This window comes from Rhipicephalus microplus, chromosome X (genome assembly GCF_043290135.1).
Source record: "Rhipicephalus microplus isolate Deutch F79 chromosome X, USDA_Rmic, whole genome shotgun sequence".
In the NCBI taxonomy this organism is placed as follows: domain Eukaryota; kingdom Metazoa; phylum Arthropoda; class Arachnida; order Ixodida; family Ixodidae; genus Rhipicephalus; species Rhipicephalus microplus.
In genome coordinates, this window is record NC_134710.1 from 217,203,322 (window position 1) to 217,225,346 (window position 22,025).

The 22,025-nt window shown below is 41.8% G+C and overlaps 1 protein-coding gene across 3 annotated transcripts in view; it reads right to left on the bottom strand.

The window, feature by feature from the left end:
- The window catches only part of Nulp1 (Nuclear localized protein 1), a 113,454-nt gene that overhangs the window by 71,661 nt on the left and 19,768 nt on the right, over positions 1-22,025 (bottom strand). For 2 of the 3 annotated variants that reach the window (XM_037435580.2, XM_037435581.2), the window contains exons 4-6: positions 18,225-18,433; positions 11,898-11,980; positions 3,523-3,653 (exon numbers count right to left, since the gene is read on the bottom strand). In XM_037435580.2, the coding sequence (XP_037291477.1) occupies positions 3,523-3,653; positions 11,898-11,980; positions 18,225-18,433 (423 nt within the window). The remainder of the gene's footprint in view (positions 1-3,522; positions 3,654-11,897; positions 11,981-18,224; positions 18,434-22,025) is intronic. The other variant, XM_037435582.2, reaches the window with a different exon arrangement.

The following is a 22,025-nucleotide window of genomic DNA, read 5'->3' on the forward strand; positions in this document are numbered from 1 at the left end:
CCGATTATTGTCATAAGTGGGTTATGCCAAAAATAACAAAGACCTCACAACAAAAGGCTTTAATGAGGGGAACATGATAAGAGCACTTAATGAGGGGGAAGTTGCTTACACTTTTCACTTTTTAGCAGGTAGAAAACCGTAAGCAGTCAGCTTCAACTGCTTACTGGCTATTCTATTTACATCTTTTTGCACAGCGTCCAACTACTGCGGGTGGCCGAGCAGAAGGTTTATAGAAAACACAAAATCGTGCAGGGAGTTGATCATTTGCAACGCTTCCTGACGCGACACAACCTGCATGGGTTCTGGTTCCTCCTCCTCGTCACTGCTGTCGTCTTCCACACCCGTGACCGCAGCGACGATCACCTTGGCGGTGAGGTCCTCATTTGTTGTTACTTCATCGCCGGCGTGCAAAAACTCCCCAAGTCCCGATGCACCTGCATCACCACCGTTTGTCGATGACCAAAGTTCGGTCATTTCTGCATTGGCAGGAGCGTCATGGCCTTCCACTTACACCTCAATAGAATCCCCAGCAAAGCCCACCTCACAGAAGCAATTCACGATGGTGGAGGAGCCGACTTCTGCTCATGGCACAGTGCACACAGTGCTGCTCCTGCGGCTGCTTAGGGGCCCCAATAATTTTTCTACAGGCAGTGCACCCTCAGATTAGACTGCCCTACTGCCCGTAGAGACGCCCATCCAGTCCTCCTCCCCCTCCTCTGCATCGCCGCGGCAGGCAAAAGCAGCGGTGGCATGCAAGCCTCTTCAGCATGCACTCGCCGCGTGCGAGACCAAGAGCGCTATCCACTGGCCGCTGCGCTTATGCTCTCACACCCTTTTGCGCAATAGGCAGGGTTGGGGTGGCATTGTCGCGGCGTTTTTGCATTTTTGTTTCGTTCAAGATTGGTCTTGGTGCCCACATTTAATTTTTATAACCGATATTGCATCATACTAGCATTGTTATAAGCAGTTTATTTTACCATAGAATACGATGAAAAGCTGACAGTGCTGCAACTGTCCACTGTTATATCCGACATATTGTTAAAACCAGTACTGTTATAGGTGGACTCAACTCTATGTCTACTTCTATAAATGTGCTTTGCTTCTATCAAAAAAAAAAATTTTTTTTTTTTGCTTTTTTGGATAACAACGTTGCAAAAAATGTTCTGAAAGGCCTGAAGGTGAAAGAAGAAGATTCGCAAAAGAAAAAATTGTCATCAGCCCAACAGGTGCACGAAGTTATAAAGGAACAATGAGTAGTAAAACAGCTACACTTTGCTCTACTAGCCCTTCTGGTGTTTGTCTCACGTTTCATCTCACTTCTCACTGCAAAGCTTCTGGTATGATCCGCATTCCTAGCCTGTTTTCCTAGCTTTACAACTGTTTTTAGATGCTTTACTCTGGTGGTGTTCCTAATAAAAAAGAAGATTTTTCAGTACAGGTGCATCCTGTAGCAAATTGAACAATTGCATCCCGTAGCAAAGATTGGACAATGATATAATATCTTCAGCATTCTCGCCAGAATACTCTTGGAAGTCATGCAAAAGGAGGCGCCTTTCACATGCACTGCAACCTCTAGGGTTACCAGTGGTAATCACAATAGAGGAGCATTGCTGCAGTACATGGCTCATACACGATGCATTTCTTTTTGGTAGTGAAATTTCAGTTCTCTCCACTGACACTTCTAATGAGTGATGCATTGTTCATAACCACATACCATTAAAGAAACTTGCAAAATATATTCGATAATGAATCTATCAATTAATCACAGGAGCAACACCACTCAAATGCTAAATGTGTTAAGGACAATAAAAATGTCAAAGGATGTGTCATTTTAAAACTTCCTTTCTGAAACTGACACGATTTTCCCCTGCAGCTTCACACTACAACTGGGTGGACGACAATTTTCCCTCTAGAAGATCTTAAAAAAAAAAGGAGAGGGGAGAGAAAGAAAGGAAATGCAACTACAAAAACACCTCCAGTTCAGCTTCTCTATTATCAGGAAACAGTTACAAGATGTTCAATTGGCACTACACACAGACACTTTTATTTTTATTTTGTTGTGCATCATAGTGTTGCCTGTCTCATATTACGTCCTTGAATACATGCTGTATTATAGAAAAATATAATGAATTAGTCCAAAAGCTAACTTGAAAGTTTTATAACTCTAGGTTATTTATATAAAATATGCAAATTAACACTACCGCCTTGTCTTCATTGCACTATGATATAAAGTGCCTTGAAAGCAGTTGTGCAAATTTGATGCAGTTATAAACAGTTCATCCTTACATGCACATGAAGAGGATATAAAGTTCTACAACAAAATTTATACAGAGTCATACTACAGAAGTTTTGCAACAAGAGAAAATAGTCGATGAAGAATCCTTTTTAAGTTATAAGACAGGACTGAGACAGTTTGCAGACAGAAAAATTATGTTTGAAGGGCAAATTAACAACCCAGAGGTTCAAAAATTGTTATAAAAAGAAATTTGTGCACTTTTGCTTTGTGAACATGCTGCCACAAGAATTTTGCAAATATGTGCTATATTAATTATGCATTAGAAAGTTACAGAGATTAAAATATTGGTTTCAAATTTTTGTGCGGTCTTGCCATCTTTCTCGCTTCTTGGGAGAAGAAGGCATAGCCCGTCGTTGTGACTGGTTTAGACCAATCGACGAGCCACGTGCTACGTCAAGTTGCTGATCGGTGACTTTACGTCCCAGCGCGTGAGAGGAGGAATGACGAGATGTAGGAAAGGAGCGTGGGAATTGTTCTTCAAAATGGAGGCTGTGTGCGGTGCGCAGCACTGTAATGTTTGGAAAACATGATTGCTGCGGTCTACTCTACGAATTACCGAGCTTATTTTTGGGGGGGGGGGGGGGGTGAAAAAACAGACGGAGCCTGTTGACTGGCCTTTTAAAATTTTGCACACGCCTTCCAAAGTAACCAAGATTTAAGAGAAAGTGTATATTTATGGGCTTATTTTATTTATTAGACAATATTAATGAGAACTAGCAGACAATAATGCCAGGAAAAGTATAGGGAATGTTAGTAGAAGTAATTTTAATGCAATTGTAAAGGAAGAAAAGTGGACGAAAAGATAACTTGCCACCGGCAGGATCCGGAAGGTCGCAGGTTCGGATCCTGCCGGTAGCAAGTTGATCTTTTCGTCCAATTTGCTTTCTTTACATTTACACTACAATTACTTCTAATACCTCCTCTATACTTTCCCTGGCATCATCACCTGTTAGTTCTCACTGTAGATCTAGTAGCTTTAATCATTATCCATATCCAATTCCCTTTATCACCATTTCACACGTGCCACACAAACAAAAAATAATGGTGTCCTCAGAAGTTTGTTGCTGGAACCTCTAAGAGCCAGACATATCAGCTTGAATTCCTAAGAGGAAAGCAATAATGCACAAGAAGAAAGAAAACACAATGAGTCATAACTTTTATCCCTTATTTTCAAATATAACAGACACACAACACACAACACAGACACACACGTGAAAACAGCTCACCACTATGTTGTCCGGGTTGAATGTTTCAACGGCATCCAAGAATTGAAACTGGATTGCCTGGTAGGATTTTGTGTGTTCAAAAGTGAAGAAGTGAACGTCACCCTCTGTCTCTAGAAGCTCCATGTTTATTCCTTGTTTCAGCGCATGCAAAGAAAGACATACGAAAATTTGTAAAGTGGCAGTAAGCAGAAGTCACAATATATAATTAAATCTTGTAGATAAAACTGGATGGGGTTGTGGAATGGCAAAAAATGCACTTCAATGTCCCATCGAAAACCATGGAAGAGAACTTATATCAAATATTCATTCCACTCCCCCAAGTTTATGAACAGCAAATGAATGGACTAGTAGATCACAGGAGTGTGCTTCCGCATCTTTAACATCCTGCTACTTTCATCACCAACTCGGCTGCCAAGGAAAATGACACTAGGCAGGATGCCAGCCCTATGACCGTTACCATGATAAGCCGGAGAATATCTCCTCCATACTTGAGCCGCTGCATTTTCGGTATTTCTTACATCTATGTCTCAAAAGTCTGTCAAGGGCACTTAAGATACGTCCATCTTCTGCTTTTTCTGGGGATTGTGGGGATTAAACTATCTTCCCTTCCGCTTAATTCCCCAGCTTGCACATTTTGCGCAAGCTGGGGAATTAAGCGCAAGCGATGGGAACTGCAGTCCACAAATGGCCAATGCATTGGACTAGCTTTCCTGCGCAAACTGTGCTTCTTCTTTACCTTGTCAAGCCCCTAAGTTAGTATGTATCATTGCAATGCACCCTGATTGACGACCGTGACAGACCTTGAGCTCTATCTCCACCCAAGGTTTCTTCAGCTTGGCTGCTCTATCACAGCACACAGGTGCTCACAGGCCTGCAATGACACTGAAGCTTTGCTCTATGACTTCTTGCTTGCACACTCGATAGCCCAGTCCTTTGGTAAGTCGACAGCTTAGCAGGCACACATACAGAAAGAGTCCTGTGTTGAACAGTCTGTTGCACACAATGTGACTATTGCCCTGTGCAACATCGTGGGTTTAATAAACATGTGCTTGTTGACGATCTGCTTGTGATGCTGTTTAATGTGCCATGTCAGAGTTGATGAACGTAGCATTAGTGCCTTCTGTGCATTGTGGGGTGAAGGAGCACTGCATCCTTTTTTGACTGTGCTCAAAGGGTAAGCATTGCACAAACTTGTCTCCACGGGATTCAAATGCCGCTTCAAGAAATGAGGAAACTCCCAGAAACAACACCTACATGTGAGAGAATCACAGAAAGAAATTTTGAGAGCTTGTTTTTTGTTTGACAAAACCTTAATAAAAATAACAAATAATAAAGCCAAGGAAGGTATCGGGGACTTTAATTGTACTGCTTCAGGTGTACTGTAGTAATTGTGATACAGATATGTAAAGTGGTCGAAAATTGTTGCCACTGGCAGAGACCAAACCTGGAACCTTTGGATAACATGCTTGATGCAGTGATGCAAATATCTTTTCACTTTTTGAAGCATACTTTAGAGCAGAAAAAGTACTGTTTTGGAGCAGCCATAAGCCTTTTCTGAGAGAAAAAAAAAATGTTAATTTGGGACAGCTATTGGGATTTTTGGAGCAGATACAATACTAGACATACACCTATTGGATTTCAAAGCATCATCGAAACATCTAATAAATATTAATATTTATTATTAATTATATTCAAATACAGCAATGCATGTAAATTTCAAGAAGCAAACAATTAAAAAGATGACTAGTTAAAAAAATACTAGTATTTCTAGCAGAAATCAAATCAAACCAGTAAAACTGAGCACCACATTTTAGAAGTAAGCACAGTACCACATAACTGTTGCCAAATATGCAGTAGATAACTGGTGTGAGTTAAAAGCAATCCTGCTCATTTACACATTCCACTACAATAGCCTGCATGTCTAGCTAAAAAAAAACAAAAAACTGCAAAATTAGGTATTTGCTTAATATGCCGATTCGTGTCACATAAATGAGATAAGAGCCAATAATGCTGCACACTAGTAGCATACTCAAGTGCGAGTATATATACATTACATATGCACAAGAGATGTGTCTGTAAGCCCTCAGTATTTCACGGCGAGCCCTCTTCGCTTTTAAGTTTCTTCAGAACTTACAAGCTGGCAAGATGGTACAGGTTCATCATTCTCATTCTCCATTCAGTTCCATTTCGGAGCAGGCTTAGAGCGATTAGTAACAAACATTATTGTTTGGAGCAGCATTTCCCTTTCGGAGCTGTTGGTAGCAATTGAAGCAGCACTTCAATCACTGTCAGTGATGGAAGCAACGTTCTGCTTTTTGGAGCAAATTCAGAGCTGAAAAAGGTTAGTTTACAGCAGCATTTGATGTTTTTGGAGCAGGACGTGAATAATTGATTTGTGGGGCTTAACGTCCCAAAACCACTGTATGATTATGAGAGGTGCCGTAGTGGAGGGCTCCGGAAATTTTGACCACCTGGGGTTCATTAACGCGCGCCCAAATCTGAGCACACGGGCCTACATTTCCGCCTTCATCGGAAATGCAGCCACCGTAGCCGGGATTCGAACCCGCAACCTGCGGGTCAGCAGCCAAGTACCTTAGCCACTAGACCACCGCGGCGGGGCGAGGACGCGAATAGTCAAGGTTTTCTCAGAGCTTGCACGAGCACCAGTGACAACACTAGGACTTTCGATGTCGCATGTATAAATACCAATGCACCTTACGGAGATCATTTCATTGACGGCCAATGCTTTATTCATCACTATCAGTGTACTGTGTGTATTTTTGTAGTTTTAGTTTTTATTTTAAGGGCACAGGTTCACCCAAATGAAAAGTTTTGACTTGCACATGCCAACTGCTGCCTTCGTCCCCGCCACGACTGCCGCTTATGAAGGCAGCAGCTGTTTTATAAACACTTTTATGCTTGCAGTGTATTTTCAGATGAGGCATCTGCAAACACACAACAAGCAATAAAGCATGTAAGACTGTTACACACAAAATATGAGAAATACGTAGCAGCACACCACGTTTCGTGTGGCAGGTGCGCTACCGTATCACATGGCCAATGTGATGTCATTTTAATCAAATGATATTAAGAGAAAATGTTGTTTGCCCTGCCTGCTATTAAAGCTTAGCATCCATCCTATGCCATTTTGTGCACTCATCTCAAGTGATGTAAACGTGCCAAACAATCAACATACCGTTACCTGCCTATGATGAACCTTCACATAACAAATTCCTCTATACAATGGATCACGGATATATCAAACTCAAATCTATTGAATTATTGGCTATATCCAACAGTTGAAAGATTCCCTTGAATTTCCCATGCAAAAGTATCCTTCCTGCACAGTGGGACATCCGCTATATCGAACGCTGCAATGCACCAAGGCCCAGAAAATGCATTTTTTCTAGCAAATACTCATCAATTTTCAGCCCATTCAAACAAGTTTTGATCCATTTTCCAGAGCAGGTAAAGAAAAGGCGATGTCATTCCATAGCGCTGATCTGGTTCGTTGCGCGGCACTGGCGAGTGCACTGCGAATGTACCACCGGTATGTTTGATGCACGATCTGCAGGTCTAATCCCGCTAGCATAGTGTTTTTAAAAAAGACCACTTGTTGACACTAAAGCAAGAATGCGAAGTGACTCGGAGATCTCATTGCAATGTTCGCATTTCCTTGTTTGTTGCCACTCAATGGCATGAGAGTCTAAAAAGCATGGCCTTTGAGATGTGAAACCTTGTGACCTTTAGTGTTTTCGGTTATAAAGCGCACGTCTCGAAGGCTACGCTTTTTCTAGATTTTTGCATCAAACCAGCTGAAAGCAGCGGCTTCCAGCAACGAAGCCGCAAGTGACATCAATATCGCCAACATGTCAATAATGGGAACTCGCCGTTTTCTTTTGCACCTTGTGGACTTGCATACTTGCCTCGTTCGTCATAAATCTTCATTCGGGAGTTGAAATCAACGTTCGCCCGTACGTAGCGATAAGAATTATGACTAGCGTTTGGAGCAGCGTCAAGTAAAGCACCGTTGTAAACTTTCTTTGCGGGTCAGGTGACGACTTCGTGTGCATCATGACTGGTGACAACGGTGTACGGTGCTTCAGTAAATTCTGCGACTTAGCGTTCCCAGGCACCATCTCGGAACAGTGAGCGATTTCATCGGTGCGGATGATGGTAACATAACAACAAACGGAAGCGTGCCGCTGTAGTTATGAACATGCCAACGCCTTCGCTGCCGCCCCTGACCAACCTTTTGCCGCACTTCAAAGCTTGCATCGGTGTACTGTGTCAATCAACAATTTTGTGGTCGAAGGAGCTGAATTCGCTTATTTAAAAAGCCTCAGTGACATTGAGGGTGACTGGAACTTGACAGTGCGCAAAAAGTATGACAAGTTTACGGACTAATTTCATGCAAAATAAAATACGGTACTTTGGAGTTCACGCCTTGTTCTTCATTATACTGTGAGTAAATCGTTATGCTAGCACTTGTAAGGGTTTTCAAGATCTGCAATGCTTTAATTTAGACCTTAAATACGCATATTTTGTATTTCAATTATCCATATATTGAACTATTTTCCGATCTGCTTCGAGTTTGGTATATCCGGGGTCAACTGTATAACGAAGTTTTTCTATTCCCCGCCATTACTCCATAAAAGCACATGCATTTGTGACCTCTATGTAACAAAGTAACAGGGGGAGACAACCTTGATACAGTCGATCCCGGATATATCGAACTTGAAGGGGATCACAAAATAGTTCGATATATAAATGATTCGAAATACAAAATATGTATATTTAAGACCTAAATTAAAGCATTTAAGGCCTCTGAAACCGTTACACGCGCTAACATCATGATTCGCTCACAGTATAATGAAGAACAAGGTGTGTACTGCAAGTTACTGCACTTTATTTCGCATGAAAAAGAGTCCGTAAACTTGCCTTGCTTCTTGCGCACTGACAAGTTCCAGTCAACCTCGGTATCATTGAAGCTTTTCAAATAAGTAAATTCAGCTCCTTCGGCCTCAACAGCGTGACGCAGTACGTCGATGAAAGCTTTGTAGTGCGCAAAAGGTGGGTTAGCAGCCGCAGCGATAGCATTGACATATTCACAACCGCACTGAACACTTCCACGGCACTGAACACGGCCGCCATGATCTCACTATCGATGCAGTCAGAAACAGCTACGTTGTCATATGTACCGATAAGTCACTCACTGTACAAGATGATGGCTGGAAACGCTGATAAGTTGCAGAATTCACCGAGGCACCGTGCGCCAGCGGTCATGACGCACCCACAGTCGTCCCCTGGCCCGCAAGGAAAGTTGCGGTGCTTTATTTGACGAAGGTGCTTTACTTGACGTCGCTCTACGAACCAGTCATAATTTTTATCGCTATGTGGTCACCATTCAGTTCAACTACCGAATCAGGATTTATCAGGAACGAGGCGAGAAGATCACAAGTCTATAGAGTGCAAATGTCAACGTCGAGTTTCCACAGTCAACATGTTGGCGATATCCACGTCACTTGCGCTTTTGTAGCTGGCAGCCGTTGCTTTCAGCTGCTTTGATGCAAAAAGCTAGAAAAAGCGTAGTCTCCAAGACATGCATTTTAAAACCGAAAACACCAAAGATACACCACAAGATTGCACATCTCGAAGGGCATACTTTTCAGGCTAGTGTGCCATCGTGCGCTGACAAACAAAGAAGGGAATGCGAACGTTGCAACGAGATCGCCGAATCACTTCGCATTCTCATTTGGTGTCATCCGCAACCAGTTTTTGTGAAAACCACTATGCCAGCGCGTTACGACCTGCAGACCATGCATCAAACATACCGGTGCACTCGCAAGCGCCGCGCAATGAACCAGATCAGCGTGATGGAATAATACCACCTTTTTGTCACCTGCACACTCAAAGCGATCAAAACTTGTTAGAACGCGGCCTAAAATCGATCAATATTTGCTAGGAAAAATTCACTTTCTGGTGTTCGGCATGATGCAGCGTTCGATATAGTGTATGTCCCGCTGTGCAGGAATTCAATATACGGGTGCACCAATCTTATACTTTTGCATGCAAAATTCAAGATAATTTTTCAACTGTTCGATATAGTCAATATGATATATCTGAGATCGATTGTATAACAAATTTCTGCCACGGACAATCTAGAAATTTTGCCCCAGATTTTGTCATTTTCGCACGAGGCTGCATCTTCCACGGTTGCCCCGCCGCCGCCAAAGCGTGAAGCGCGTTTGTAGCTCCGGCGACTCTTAAGTGAGAGTGAGCAAGTGGGTGTGCAAGAGAAAGGCAGGCGGGCTCGCGCCCCTCAAGCCAGTGTTGCTGCCGTTCTTGCCGCTACAGGTGCATGAGAGTGGCAACTAGGATGATAGAACACAGGTTGTTTTCAGTATTGTTTAAGCTCACTGGATGATCGTATGATTGAAGTTCATTGCTTTCGGTTTCCTAGCGCCAATTCAGAGTAGTTTTGGAGCAGTTACCAACAAGAATTAAACACTGTTCAGAGCAACTGAAGCAGCACTTCTATCACTGTATAGTTCTGTCTCTTTTATTTATTTTTTATTATTACTATTGCATATCTTTACTTTTTCTTTTAGAGAAAGAGAAGACTACAAGTGCTTGAAAAGTGTCACTACAGCATGATGAGTGCACAAAAACACAATTGTCACCAGTTGACTAATGCAGCCTGCTACCTTAAATTTAACAACAGTTAATTAACTATAGTAATACTAATAGCTTTGTCTCTGCGTGCTCCATTGCAGGTTGCATTGCCATTCATATTACAGAGCGAAAACACCTGTGGAATATTTCCTAATGTACCAATAACTTGAAGCCCGCCGAAACCTACGAACTAGCCCAAAAGCTTACACATCTAAAAAAAGAAACTGTAAAGCAAAAAAAAAGTAATGCTATTGGAAATGATGGCCTATATGTGACAAATATTTACTATTCAAGTGAAACAGTGTGCTGTCTCAAAATTTTGGTTAGGTAAATACTAAAAGTCAGCATTTATTCCACTTAATGTAGCATTTATTCCACTGAATGTTCCTGTACAGATGGAAGATCAGAGAAATGCAAAAACATCTCTCATAAGCTGACATACTGACATGAGTAAAAAAACAAGATAGGTTTTGCTACAAAGAATGAATGCAACAGAAGCAAATTTTAATGCGACATGAAGTAAGGCTAGCAGTGAACTCTTTTGGCAACAGTCCTAGCATAATTCAACACAATGGTGGAGAAGAAAATGCGGCCTCTGCAAGAAGCGAAGCAACATTCGTGCTCTTTATCATTTCAACAAAATCTACGTAGCAAAAACACAGCACATACAAAGGTATGAGTCGTCTGCCAGTCCCCCGTCAAGACAGGAACCACGCAACTGTGTACAGCCACTCAAAGTATGCATATTCTGCCAGAGCTATGCTGCTCTTCCCTCCTAGACCTCCCAAGGACCTTTCACACGACAGAAGACAGCTGGCGCATTTCCTCTCTGCTTGAGCCACACTTGTCGACTTCCTCATGACAAGCTTTTGCTCAAACATAGCACAAAGATATGTGGGGCAATATGCCCTGGTACATGATGCAAGCTGCCTTACCATGGCAGCTTACCTGATGTCTGTAGAGAAATCACAACAAGTACTGCATTAAGTGCACTAAAAAAATTGCATAAATGAACTTTCGTAAGCTTAGTTCTTTTCAATATCCTGCAACTTCATGCAAGCGTAACTGTGTTCTACCAAAAATGTTGAGCCATGATCATTGCATTTTAAACAAGACTAGAAATTTTCAGTCAACTGATGTTGAGTAATGGTACTTGGCCAACTTGTGTGGCACAGACATTGGTGTTTGACGTCCATGCGTTCCCTTGATTTCTTTTTTTTTTTTTTAAGTAGTGAGAATTGCCCCATCTCTGTGGCACATAGGTTTTTGTCTGTGGACCATTTCATTTCTGGCAGACCAGTGGTAAGCAGCAGGGTTTGTCCAAATTCATACATTTTGCTCGATAACAATTACACACTGTTTTTGCATTTTCTACCTTTCTATGCATTCAGGGACAGATGCATGCAGCTCTTCTGCAGTAATAGCATTTCAAATCTTTTACCTTTTGTTTTAAGCACTAACAGTATACAATAGCACTTATATCAAAAAGTGAAACTTAATGTAATACACACTCTAATGGGGAAAAGCAGCATGCAGCTATTCCTGAATGCCCAGAACGAATGGAATGCCCTAACAATATTCGTCTATGCTGTAAAAACAGCAATTAGCATTTCCTCATGTGAATTCCTCTGAAAGGGGGCTTTCAAGGTATACTAAATCAGTAAACAAATACATAAAGAACAAACAAAGAATGTACCTACCAGGTTTCACACCGTGGTACCAGTTCCTGCTAGGGACCAGAACAGCTGTTCGACCATAGAAATGTCCTCTTCCACGTCGTTTCCTGAAAAATTTACATCATCACATTTAGATTAGTGTCCACAACCTCACAGCTTGAACATTTAATCCTTTGTGGGTTCATATACATAGTTTTCACATGATAACAAAAAATATGCCTGCAAAATATCCAAATAATGCACTTAGAAATAGCATGAGGCAATTTTCACCAAAACACAACCATTAGTTCACATGGAAAAAATGGGACGTATGTGTTCCTTTGACCCATGAAAGGTCTTTGAAAAAGTGGGACAACACCTCTCCCATTGCCCCGCCGCGGTGGTCTAGTGGCTAAGGTACTCGGCTGCTGACCCGCATGTCGCGGGTTCGAAACCCGGCTGCGGCGGCTGCATTTCCGATGGAGGCGGAAATGTTGTAGGCCCGTGTGCTCAGATTTGGGTGCACGTTAAAGAACCCCAGGTGGTCGAAATTTCCGGAGCCCTCCACTACGGTGTCTCTCATAATCATACGGTGGTTTTGGGACGTTAAACCTCACATATCAAATCAAATCACCTCTCCTATTGCCTTATGTGCGCACCAAGCTGTAACCAAATTTTTCTTACATGAAAAGGTTCGAAGTAAGTGATACAGAGAGGCACTTCATAAACTGTGCAAAAAAAAAAAAAAAAAAAAAAAGCCACCCCGACACGAAGCAATGAATTTCTGGGTGTGGTACACAATGGGTGCTGGAACCTGTTGTGATGTGATGGTAGCTTTGTCTGGCCTGTTCATACACCAAACATTTTAGCTTCTTTCTGTTTTTTTTTTATCGGTGTAGATAAGGACAAGAACCCTCAGTTGTACTCGAATTTCCGGAAATGAACAAAACTGCGGCTATAAATCAAGGCAATTGAGTCACATCAATGTGGTGTCCCCGAATGCACTGAATTCTGCAAATGCATTTATAAACTCAACCTATGTCTGAGGTATTCGCTTATCTCTTAGATCTTGCATATTTGTGTTCTCTGTCACTTCCCGACTGTCTAGAGCATCACTCTTGCCATTCTTTTCTTTTAGCTCTCAATTCCAGTATCAATGTCCTAACCATAGCTTTTGGCATCATTGCCACTAGTACCGTAGTCATAAAAAAGCACGAAAAATATTACAGGGCATTCTCCAAAAAGCGTGTTTTGCGACTTAACAGTGCCCATAAAGCTTGAGAATAACATTTATGAGGGCCTGTTTCGTAGCTGGGCTTAGCGAGAAACTGCTTCATTTTTGTTCGAATACACTTCAACATGATTATAGGCCAATTTACTGCTCCAATTTTGTAACAAAGCCTATTGATTCATGTTACAAGTACTTCCAAAATTCAGAAGGAGACAGAAATACCATAAATATAAAGTTTTAACTATTGGCATGCAATGGAACAACAATTTAAAAAGAATTTCTAAAGAGCAAAACAAAGTTCAACTCAAAATGTCATCGACACCATGCATCAAACTTAAGAAACATTTTTTTCGTTCTCATTTTTTAAATGTTTTTTACACACACCAGGAGAAAATCAAAGCATTGATTTCAACATGCAGTAGAGGAGGAAGCTTTTACTGAAGAAGTGGGACAGATTAGTCCCATTATCCCACAAAATGTTGAAATAGCTTTAATCTTGTCAAAAGCAGCATGACATTTGCTTCCAGTTTTATTGTTATGAATATTTTTTTCAGATATTTTTACTAGGCTTTTGCCAATAGCTAATTATAGGTTTGAAGCAAATAACCATTTGCTTGAATAGTTATGAATCTAATTCATATATATAGTATATATCACATATCAAAACAAACGAGCATATTGTCATGACCCAACTAACCTGTACAATATATATTTTTTTTTAACTGGAACCAGGCATGTGTAAATGTCATGCTTTTTGATTCAAAGGAAGTGGAAGTAATGTTAAATAGTAGCAGAAATCGACTTTCTGTAGAATATTTGTGATAACCTGTAAAATATGTTACGTTAAATATATGACACTTAGAGCATATAAACCAATGTAACAAGCTTTCAAACTTAAAAGTAACTCATCAATGTGAGGATAATGTGTTCATGATGGACAGTGCAAACAGAACATGGACGCGAGAAAACATCACATTTAAACTTTACATGTGGCTTCATGGCAGTGCGGATTTTTCCTGGACAGGTGTTTTCACGGTATCACATCCCTTCACTGCAGTGAAACCACCTTCATTAGAAGGTTACATGCAGATTAATTGAACATGTTTGTTCATTTTGAATACTTAAAAATTTCAAATACTTTAAATTCAAATTGAAGTGAATTTGAAACTGCAATATTTGTGAGAATATTGGAGTGCTCGAATATTTTGAGGAGTCTAATTTTTACACAATCAACTTCAGACAGTTGCTTAAGCATGAGTATGATGGCAGAAATGTGGATCCCAACAAAGAACGCACCCCAGTACTCATGCATCATATCAGACATCATGACCAAGTATATCAGATATTCCCATAGGACAAAGAGAAACCTACACAATATACAAACAGTACACACACAGTGTAATTCTTGTTGGATTAAATGAGCTGCTGCCATCTCCCAGGACTTGTAATTACTGATAATTAAGGGCCAAACCTCATAAGCGCGAAAATGCACGCGACAGCGACGAGCGACGCTATGAGCGACGAAACAGGGCGTTCGCGCGACATGCGCGTGCTCGTTTTCGCGCGATCGCTCGGTTCTCCAGATTTGGAAACCGTCGCTCATCGCCTGGAAGTGCTGGGCTCAAGCAGCCAATAGCGAAAAACCGGAAAAGAGAAAGACTACATAAATGCACGTGACCCTGTCCGAGTCACATATGCGCAACAAGAAATAACGCAATGTTTATTACGCATGTGCATATAAAAAAGTGCTGCAAGGCAATAATAAACACTTTCCGTTTCATTACACAACAATATATCTTATTTTTAAATTGCATACCGCTCGCTACGCGGTTTTCTTGGTGTGAGTAGACGGCCTCATGCCAGCAACAGTGGAGTTCACTCGCCGAAGTCGTCGCGTGAATGAGCTTTGCCTGCGCTAGCGACTGATCGCGCGAAGACGATCTACGCCGCATCGCTCGTCGCTGTCGCGTGCATTTTCGAGCTTATGAGGTTTGGCCTTAAGTCAACCAAAATCTATGCCGCAGCATTTAATAGAGTTAAAACTCAATCTAACAAAACCCTATTTTATGAAATATCGAACAAAGAAATTTCCATTCCTCAGCAGCTGCCCAAAGCACTTAATGATGTCCCCCTCCTGAATTAACGAAGCTGCAGCTGATTCCCAACCCACTTTAGCAAATCTTTTCCTGAAATAAATGAATAAAATGTAGTGATATCTTTCTAATTTATACGCAGATGTCTTTTTTTCTTTGAGTGTGCTCTCTACTGTGAAGTTGAAGCATATAGCCACCACAGTTGCGGGGCTAGATTTACTGTGATGAGGCTGCACACCATGCCCATACACAAAACAAATGACTTAATAGTCAGCAACACTATTACATGAGTGACGGCGCCTAGGACAGCAGTGTGTTATCGCCTGTGCAAATGCAGCAACAATGTTCTATAGTGGTTGCTTTCATTATTTCATGGTTAATGCAAACGATGATACTTATAGTCTTCTCGCAACTTTCTTACTTTATCTACTGACATAATTACTGCATTCGTTCCCTCCTTCTTTGAATATCAGCAGCCTATCATAGCTCGACATGACTGTGTACCTGGTCTACATCCCCCTGACATGGAAGACTTCATGTCTAAGCTGCACACACTGACTTTCCACATGCACAGACTTCGGTTAGCAGCAATAACAATGCCACAGTAGCTTTTGGGTGCTGCGACAGTATGATTTTAAATGTCTAGGGACTCAAAAATTCCTTTACTGGTTTTATGAGCTTTTAGAACAACAAAAAAATGTGGGGGTAGCCAACACTTAGTTAAATTGAGTTTTAACTGTATATGTATGTATAGAGCGCAGTTCCCCCTAGACATTTTTGCTTGTGGTGGACATTCTGAGAGTGGGGGGACATTATTAGCTTTAGGAATAGCACATTTTCAGAATTCCTATTTTCAACACATATCCACATTTCATTCTTGATTGATCGATACATGGGGTTTAATGTCCCAAAACCACCATATGATTACGAGAGACACCATAGTGGAGGGCTCCGGAAATTTCGACTACCCGGGGTTCTTCAACATGCACCCAAATCTTAGCACACTGGCCTACAGCATTTGCGCCTCCATCAAAAATGCAGCCGCCGCAGCCGGGATTCGATCCCGCGACATGCGGGTCAGCAGCCGAGTACCTTAGCCACTAGACCACCGGGGCGGGGCACCTTCCATTCTTGGTCTTGTATTTCTGGTATCTGTGATGCACACAGAAAACAGAAGCAAATACCATTGTGGTGTAGTGCTGGCACTGTCGAGGCTAATAGAATATAGCTGCCTCAGCTTTTTTCCCCCCTTTCTTTTTCTTTTGCTTCTACAGTGCGTAGCGTTTTTTCAGTCAACATTCATAGCCGATCACAGCTTCGCTGAAACCAAAACCATAATCGTTTTGACAAAAACCAAAAGCTAGATGGCTGTCATACTTTGCAGCTAAATTCAGGTGCTGCGGAGCAGTATGGCGCAGATAAAGAAGTTTGGCGTAACAGGGGTAGTTTGACACAGGATGGGGCATATGAACTATTTTGGTGCATAATGATGTTAATGACACAGATACTCCATCAATAGATTCATATTAGTTCCCAGAAATGTTGAGGAACGCACTTTATGGCATTTTCCACCAGTGCACATGCCACCTTTCATGGTGTGCGTTTTGTATCAAAACATAAGATACAGTAATGCAGCTTTGTCTGCATTAAACACATCCTGCTCAGCATATATTCAAATAATAACTTGGCTGGTTTCAAGCTAAGTGGCAACATGTCGGTCACTTGCTGAAGTAACCTCACTGAGAATCAATTTAAAAACAATCCCATGCCACACCTTAAGTTAATGTAGCCACCCACTGCTTGGTCAGAAGTCTGGAAAGAATGCAAATTCTTTGGCTCGCATAACATTATTGGACCTCTTATCTGAATGAAGCGAGCCTGTACACTGACGAACCAAGTGAGCATTGTGGTCCCTACGTCCGCATAGATGGCCTTTCGTAAGTGCTTTCTTTCCGATGAGTTGGCTTTGGGAGATGAATCTTTTCCTTGTTTTTCAGAATCGTCAATATCATTTTGACAGACTACTTCACCAACGCGCAGTTGTTAGCAGCTGTAAGTGTTCCATCAATATTGCTCTCTTTATAACAGGGTCCAGTGCATTTAGTTTCATGCCCACTATAGGCACAACAGAATTCCTGTTTGCCATCCTGAATTACAACTTAGTGCAACTAGGAAAAAGCGCTGACACCACACACACAACACACACACTGACACGCCACAATTGATGGATCAACCGCCAATGAGTGTGCGGTAAGATTGACAAGGGAGTGCACGTGAGCACGCACCTTCTCTAGCTAGCACGATTTTGCAATCCATGCTGGTCATCTGTGGTGGCTGCAGAGGCTAGAGGAGCCATGAAAGCCGTGAAATTCCAGCTTTTGAAAAGACCCAACACCACTTGTTGCACGTGAAATCAACAAAGGGAGAGCATAGGTTGGCCACTCTTGTCAATGAAATACAGAGGCAAAGCTGTGCATCCACAGTTGTACATAAAACAAGGTCTTTTTTAGTTAAGAGTCAATACATTCAGCAGTAGAGAGGATGAGGAGAGGGGCACCAATTGCATCACCATTATTGCAACAGTCTGAGTCATCACAATGCACGCGTAGTGGCATTTAAATATCGATATAGGTGGGTTCAACAAAATATTTCGCTAAAAACTAGCCATCTTGAAAATTAGCCATCATAAAGGAAAATGACCAAGAGATTGTATCTTGTTAAAAAGGCAAACCTTTCAAATTCATTATGTTACAGCACGAATGAAATGAGAAAAACTTACTAAGGCAACATACGACAAGACACAGCGCTGACTATCAACTCACAATTGCTTATTCAGCAAACGGGTTTTAGAATTCATTTAAATCAACACAAATTGATCAGCCATATAACAACCATAGCTACTTTTATCCAAATATACATTTCTAAAAGGTGAATATAAAGGTGTAATTCAGTAGTACTGGTCACCCAGGTAAAATTTTATGACAACAAAAAGCACGGAGTGTGAGTGGCGGAATGTAAAGTAGGGGGGGGGGGGGGGGGGAAACTCACGCTTGCTCAGCCTGGACAACTCTAGATCCAAAAATTCTCCGCAACTCATTCTCCGGATTGAGGTTGCGCTGATCCACAGAAAGCAGGCTTTTCTCTGCCCGAGAGGGCCCACAGACAGTGGTAGTAATGCCGGCAACATGGGGCAGATTCTCAGGCTCCCCCAGTATTCTGTTTACCTCTCGCACACTGGCTGCTACTTCATCTTCCTGCTGAAAAAATAAAAGGACCATTTTTTCAGAACAAAAGAAAAGCGCAAGTAAGGTATCATGTTAAATGCCATCAAATAATGTGCATGCACGAAGAAATGCATACTGTTTGCATCTGTGAAATTGCAACACTGCATCTCGCAATTAAGAAATGCTATTGACAGGATAATTGGAGAATATAGGGAGAGGCCTTCATACTGCACAGGCCATAAGATAGTCATATTAAGTTCTGATTGTGTTCAGTTTTACAATACAATTGTCATATATCAAAAGACACTCATCACCGAAACTGAAATGCTTAAAAGCTTGATATGTATGTGCTGGGTGCATGGGGTTTTAAGAACATCCTACAGCAACGACAACCAAACGGCAAGAGAGGCTCTGCATTAATTTCGACCAACTGGGTTAGTTTGATGCCACTCAATGACACACAAGCATTTTTCACACCAATGAGAGTGCAACCAAAGCAAAAAGGAAGAAGATATGTGCACTAATGTTAAGCATTCACCCCCAACGATTGAAAGAAAAGTGAATGACCACAACTGAAGATCAAAAAGTGGCTCTTGATGAGAAATGTCCATATTGACAAAAGCAACTTGCTTGCTGCCACATTCAAGAGTCTTGCTCTTTGTGCCATTTGTGCCTGCTTTTGCGTTAAGGTCAGTGAGTTTAGAACATTGCAAATGAAGTGGCATTGGTCAGCTGCCATCTCGTAATAAGATCACGTGCTACGTGATGCAACAGGCACAAAGAGTGTTCCTACACTCGCCCTAATGGCAACAGGTAGTGCTGACCGACACTTCCATGTTTAAATGCCCACATATACCCTATACAGTGGATGTGGGGATGACCACCACCATAGCTCAGTGGTAGAGCATCGGCTTAGTTATTTGAGGGTCGTAGGTTCGAATCCTGCCGGTGGCAAGTCATCTATTTTGTCCACTTTTCCTTCACATTTACATTAGTTACTTTTAAAAACATCCTCTATACTTTCTTTGGCATTGGTGTCTGTTAATTCTCACTAATATTGTGTCTAACAAAGAAAACTGGCCCTTAAGTTTACTTTTTCCTTCATAAAAAGCCAGGGCAACAAAGTAAATACTGTTTCCCATTAAAAGCAAGCAAAAACAGGCAGCACTGCCTTTTGTTGCTTTTTGCTAGCCCAATTTTAATGATTAGTTTGTTACAAGCACCTTGAAATGTACGGTGGTAACATTACCAGTGAAATTAGTCTTTGTAAGAAATATAGCACAGAAAAAAAAGTGGCAACAAGATTCCTAAATGCTGCCACTTACATGTAATAAGTTGCGACGGATTCCCCACTCTGCTTTGCACTTCTAAAGGGTTCTGAAGCTTCACAACTTGACTCACGGACAAAAAAATCAAGCAGAGAGCGATCGATCTGAAACATGTCACCTTCCAACCAAAACAGAAGGAGAAGACAGCTTTAAAGTAGAATTAAAGACGCAGAGAAATTTACGTTAGTCACACTTGTGGCAATCTAAATCCAATGTCCTAAGACTTTTAATAGCTTAGTGATCTAAATCACAGCACAAATATATTGCATGCTTGCTTTTTTGCAACTGCGTGTGCATGCACATATGTGGGCTTGTTTTATTTCATGCATGCAAGCGTATGCACATGTGCTTGCTTGCTTGTAAGCGTGCGTGCGCCCCAGTCGGTCATAGAACTTCTGCGACCCACCCCCTGTGTGCATGCACCTTTGATGCTACACTCACTGAATGCTGTCAATGAATTTGCACACAATAGGAATTCCTGCTTTAAAAATTTCATTTCAAACAATTTCAGTTTCCAAAACCACACAACATTTTCTTGCCGGCACTATGTTTCACAACAAAATCTATCATCACAGCAGCCCACTTTATCAAAGCTAAACAGGAAGACAAAGCGTAAATTTTTGTGACAATCCATTGTTACGTCACACGTTCAATCAATTTACAACTACAGTCCCTGACTGGTTTGGCTGAATATTTGAACAAACTGCGCAAATGCAGGCTGACCAGTGATGGGTGTGACTTTTTTTAGTTTTTGGGCAACTTGGAGAAGAAAAAACAGTTGGAAACCGAAATTCATGCTTCTGAAGCTGGTCAACTTTCCATTTGAAGCAACAGAATCACGGTTTACAGCAGCAACCTATTGCCGACACACAAGGAGCAAAGAGTCCATGAAATTAACGAGGCACAAATAAAACTACTTTTAAAAATATTTGAATTGATTATTAATAACATAATGGTACTGACTGGATTTACAAGATAACATGACAAGTATGACAAATCACCTTACCATAGCAAAGTACAATAGCATATCACTGTAAAGCATCCCACGAGCCTATAAAATAAAACAAATCACCTTAGCACTGAAAAAATGCTAAGATGCCACTAAAAAATTAGGATGACATTTCTCAAGGACTAGACACAAAAATGCCGATACAGCACGATACTTTCATAGGAACTGATTGTGTTGACTCGCACCGCACAAGAGCTGAAAAATCCAAACAAGAGCAAAATCAAGCTGTGCTCTCGCAATGGTGTATCACTGCAATCGTGTTTAAAGTATTCCCTCCTATACACACTATACTAAAATTACAAATCAGGAGCAGTGCGGCTTTTCACCGTCAAAAGACCCCTCTTATAGGCAACGGTGTCACTGTGTCAATGTTGTGGGGTGCTATTACCCCCCTCCCTGTAAAGTAGTTTGAGCCACACGGCGCGCATCACACGAATAAGCCGCATTAAGATTCAACAGCCGCCAAGAGGGAGGTGTCACTGTGTTCGCCGGGGTCAGAGTTAGTGATGATGCCAGCAGCGCCGCTACACGGCTGCGGTGAAGAGGCTAGCCCAGTGCACGGGAAAAAGTATTGAAGCTCATTGGCATTTAGCAGTGATCGTGGATGGACATCTCCAGCAGAGCGTCTGTGGGTCCCCCGCGGTCAGTCGAACATTGGTGACGCCGCATTCACGCTACCTTGTGTTTGCTTGAGTTTTCTATAGAAATATTGAATAAGGTTGTTTAGCTTGTCACTAGTGACGTGTTTGATTTGGCTGGCGACATTGCCACGTTCTTTTTCTCAAGTTTTGTTATCCCCCTAATACACTACGTAATTCTCAGAGCAAACCGCGCCTGCAGTCTCTGAGAAGCTTCAAAACTGTAGTAGGTCATTTTTATAAGATCACGCCCACTCCGCGAACTATACAGACTATTCTGGAGCCTACGTCACTGCTAGCGATAATGCTAGAACATTCGACGGCAAGTCGAATGTTCGAAACAAGACGTGGGACACCATTCTTCCGTACGTGACCTACGCATACAACACAGTGGTGCAGGAGACGACGCAGATATCTCCATACAAATTGATTTACGAAAGAAGCCTGGCAACGACGCTCGACGCCATGTTACCCAACGTCACAGATGAAGAAAACCTCAATGTTAATGAGTACCTTCAGCGCGCCGAAGAAGCCCGACAACTCGCGCGCCTCCGTATCAAGCACCAACAGACGACCGACAGCCATCGTTACAATCTTTGATGACGCTTCGTGGAATACCAGCTCAATGAACTTGTTTGGGTGTGGACGCC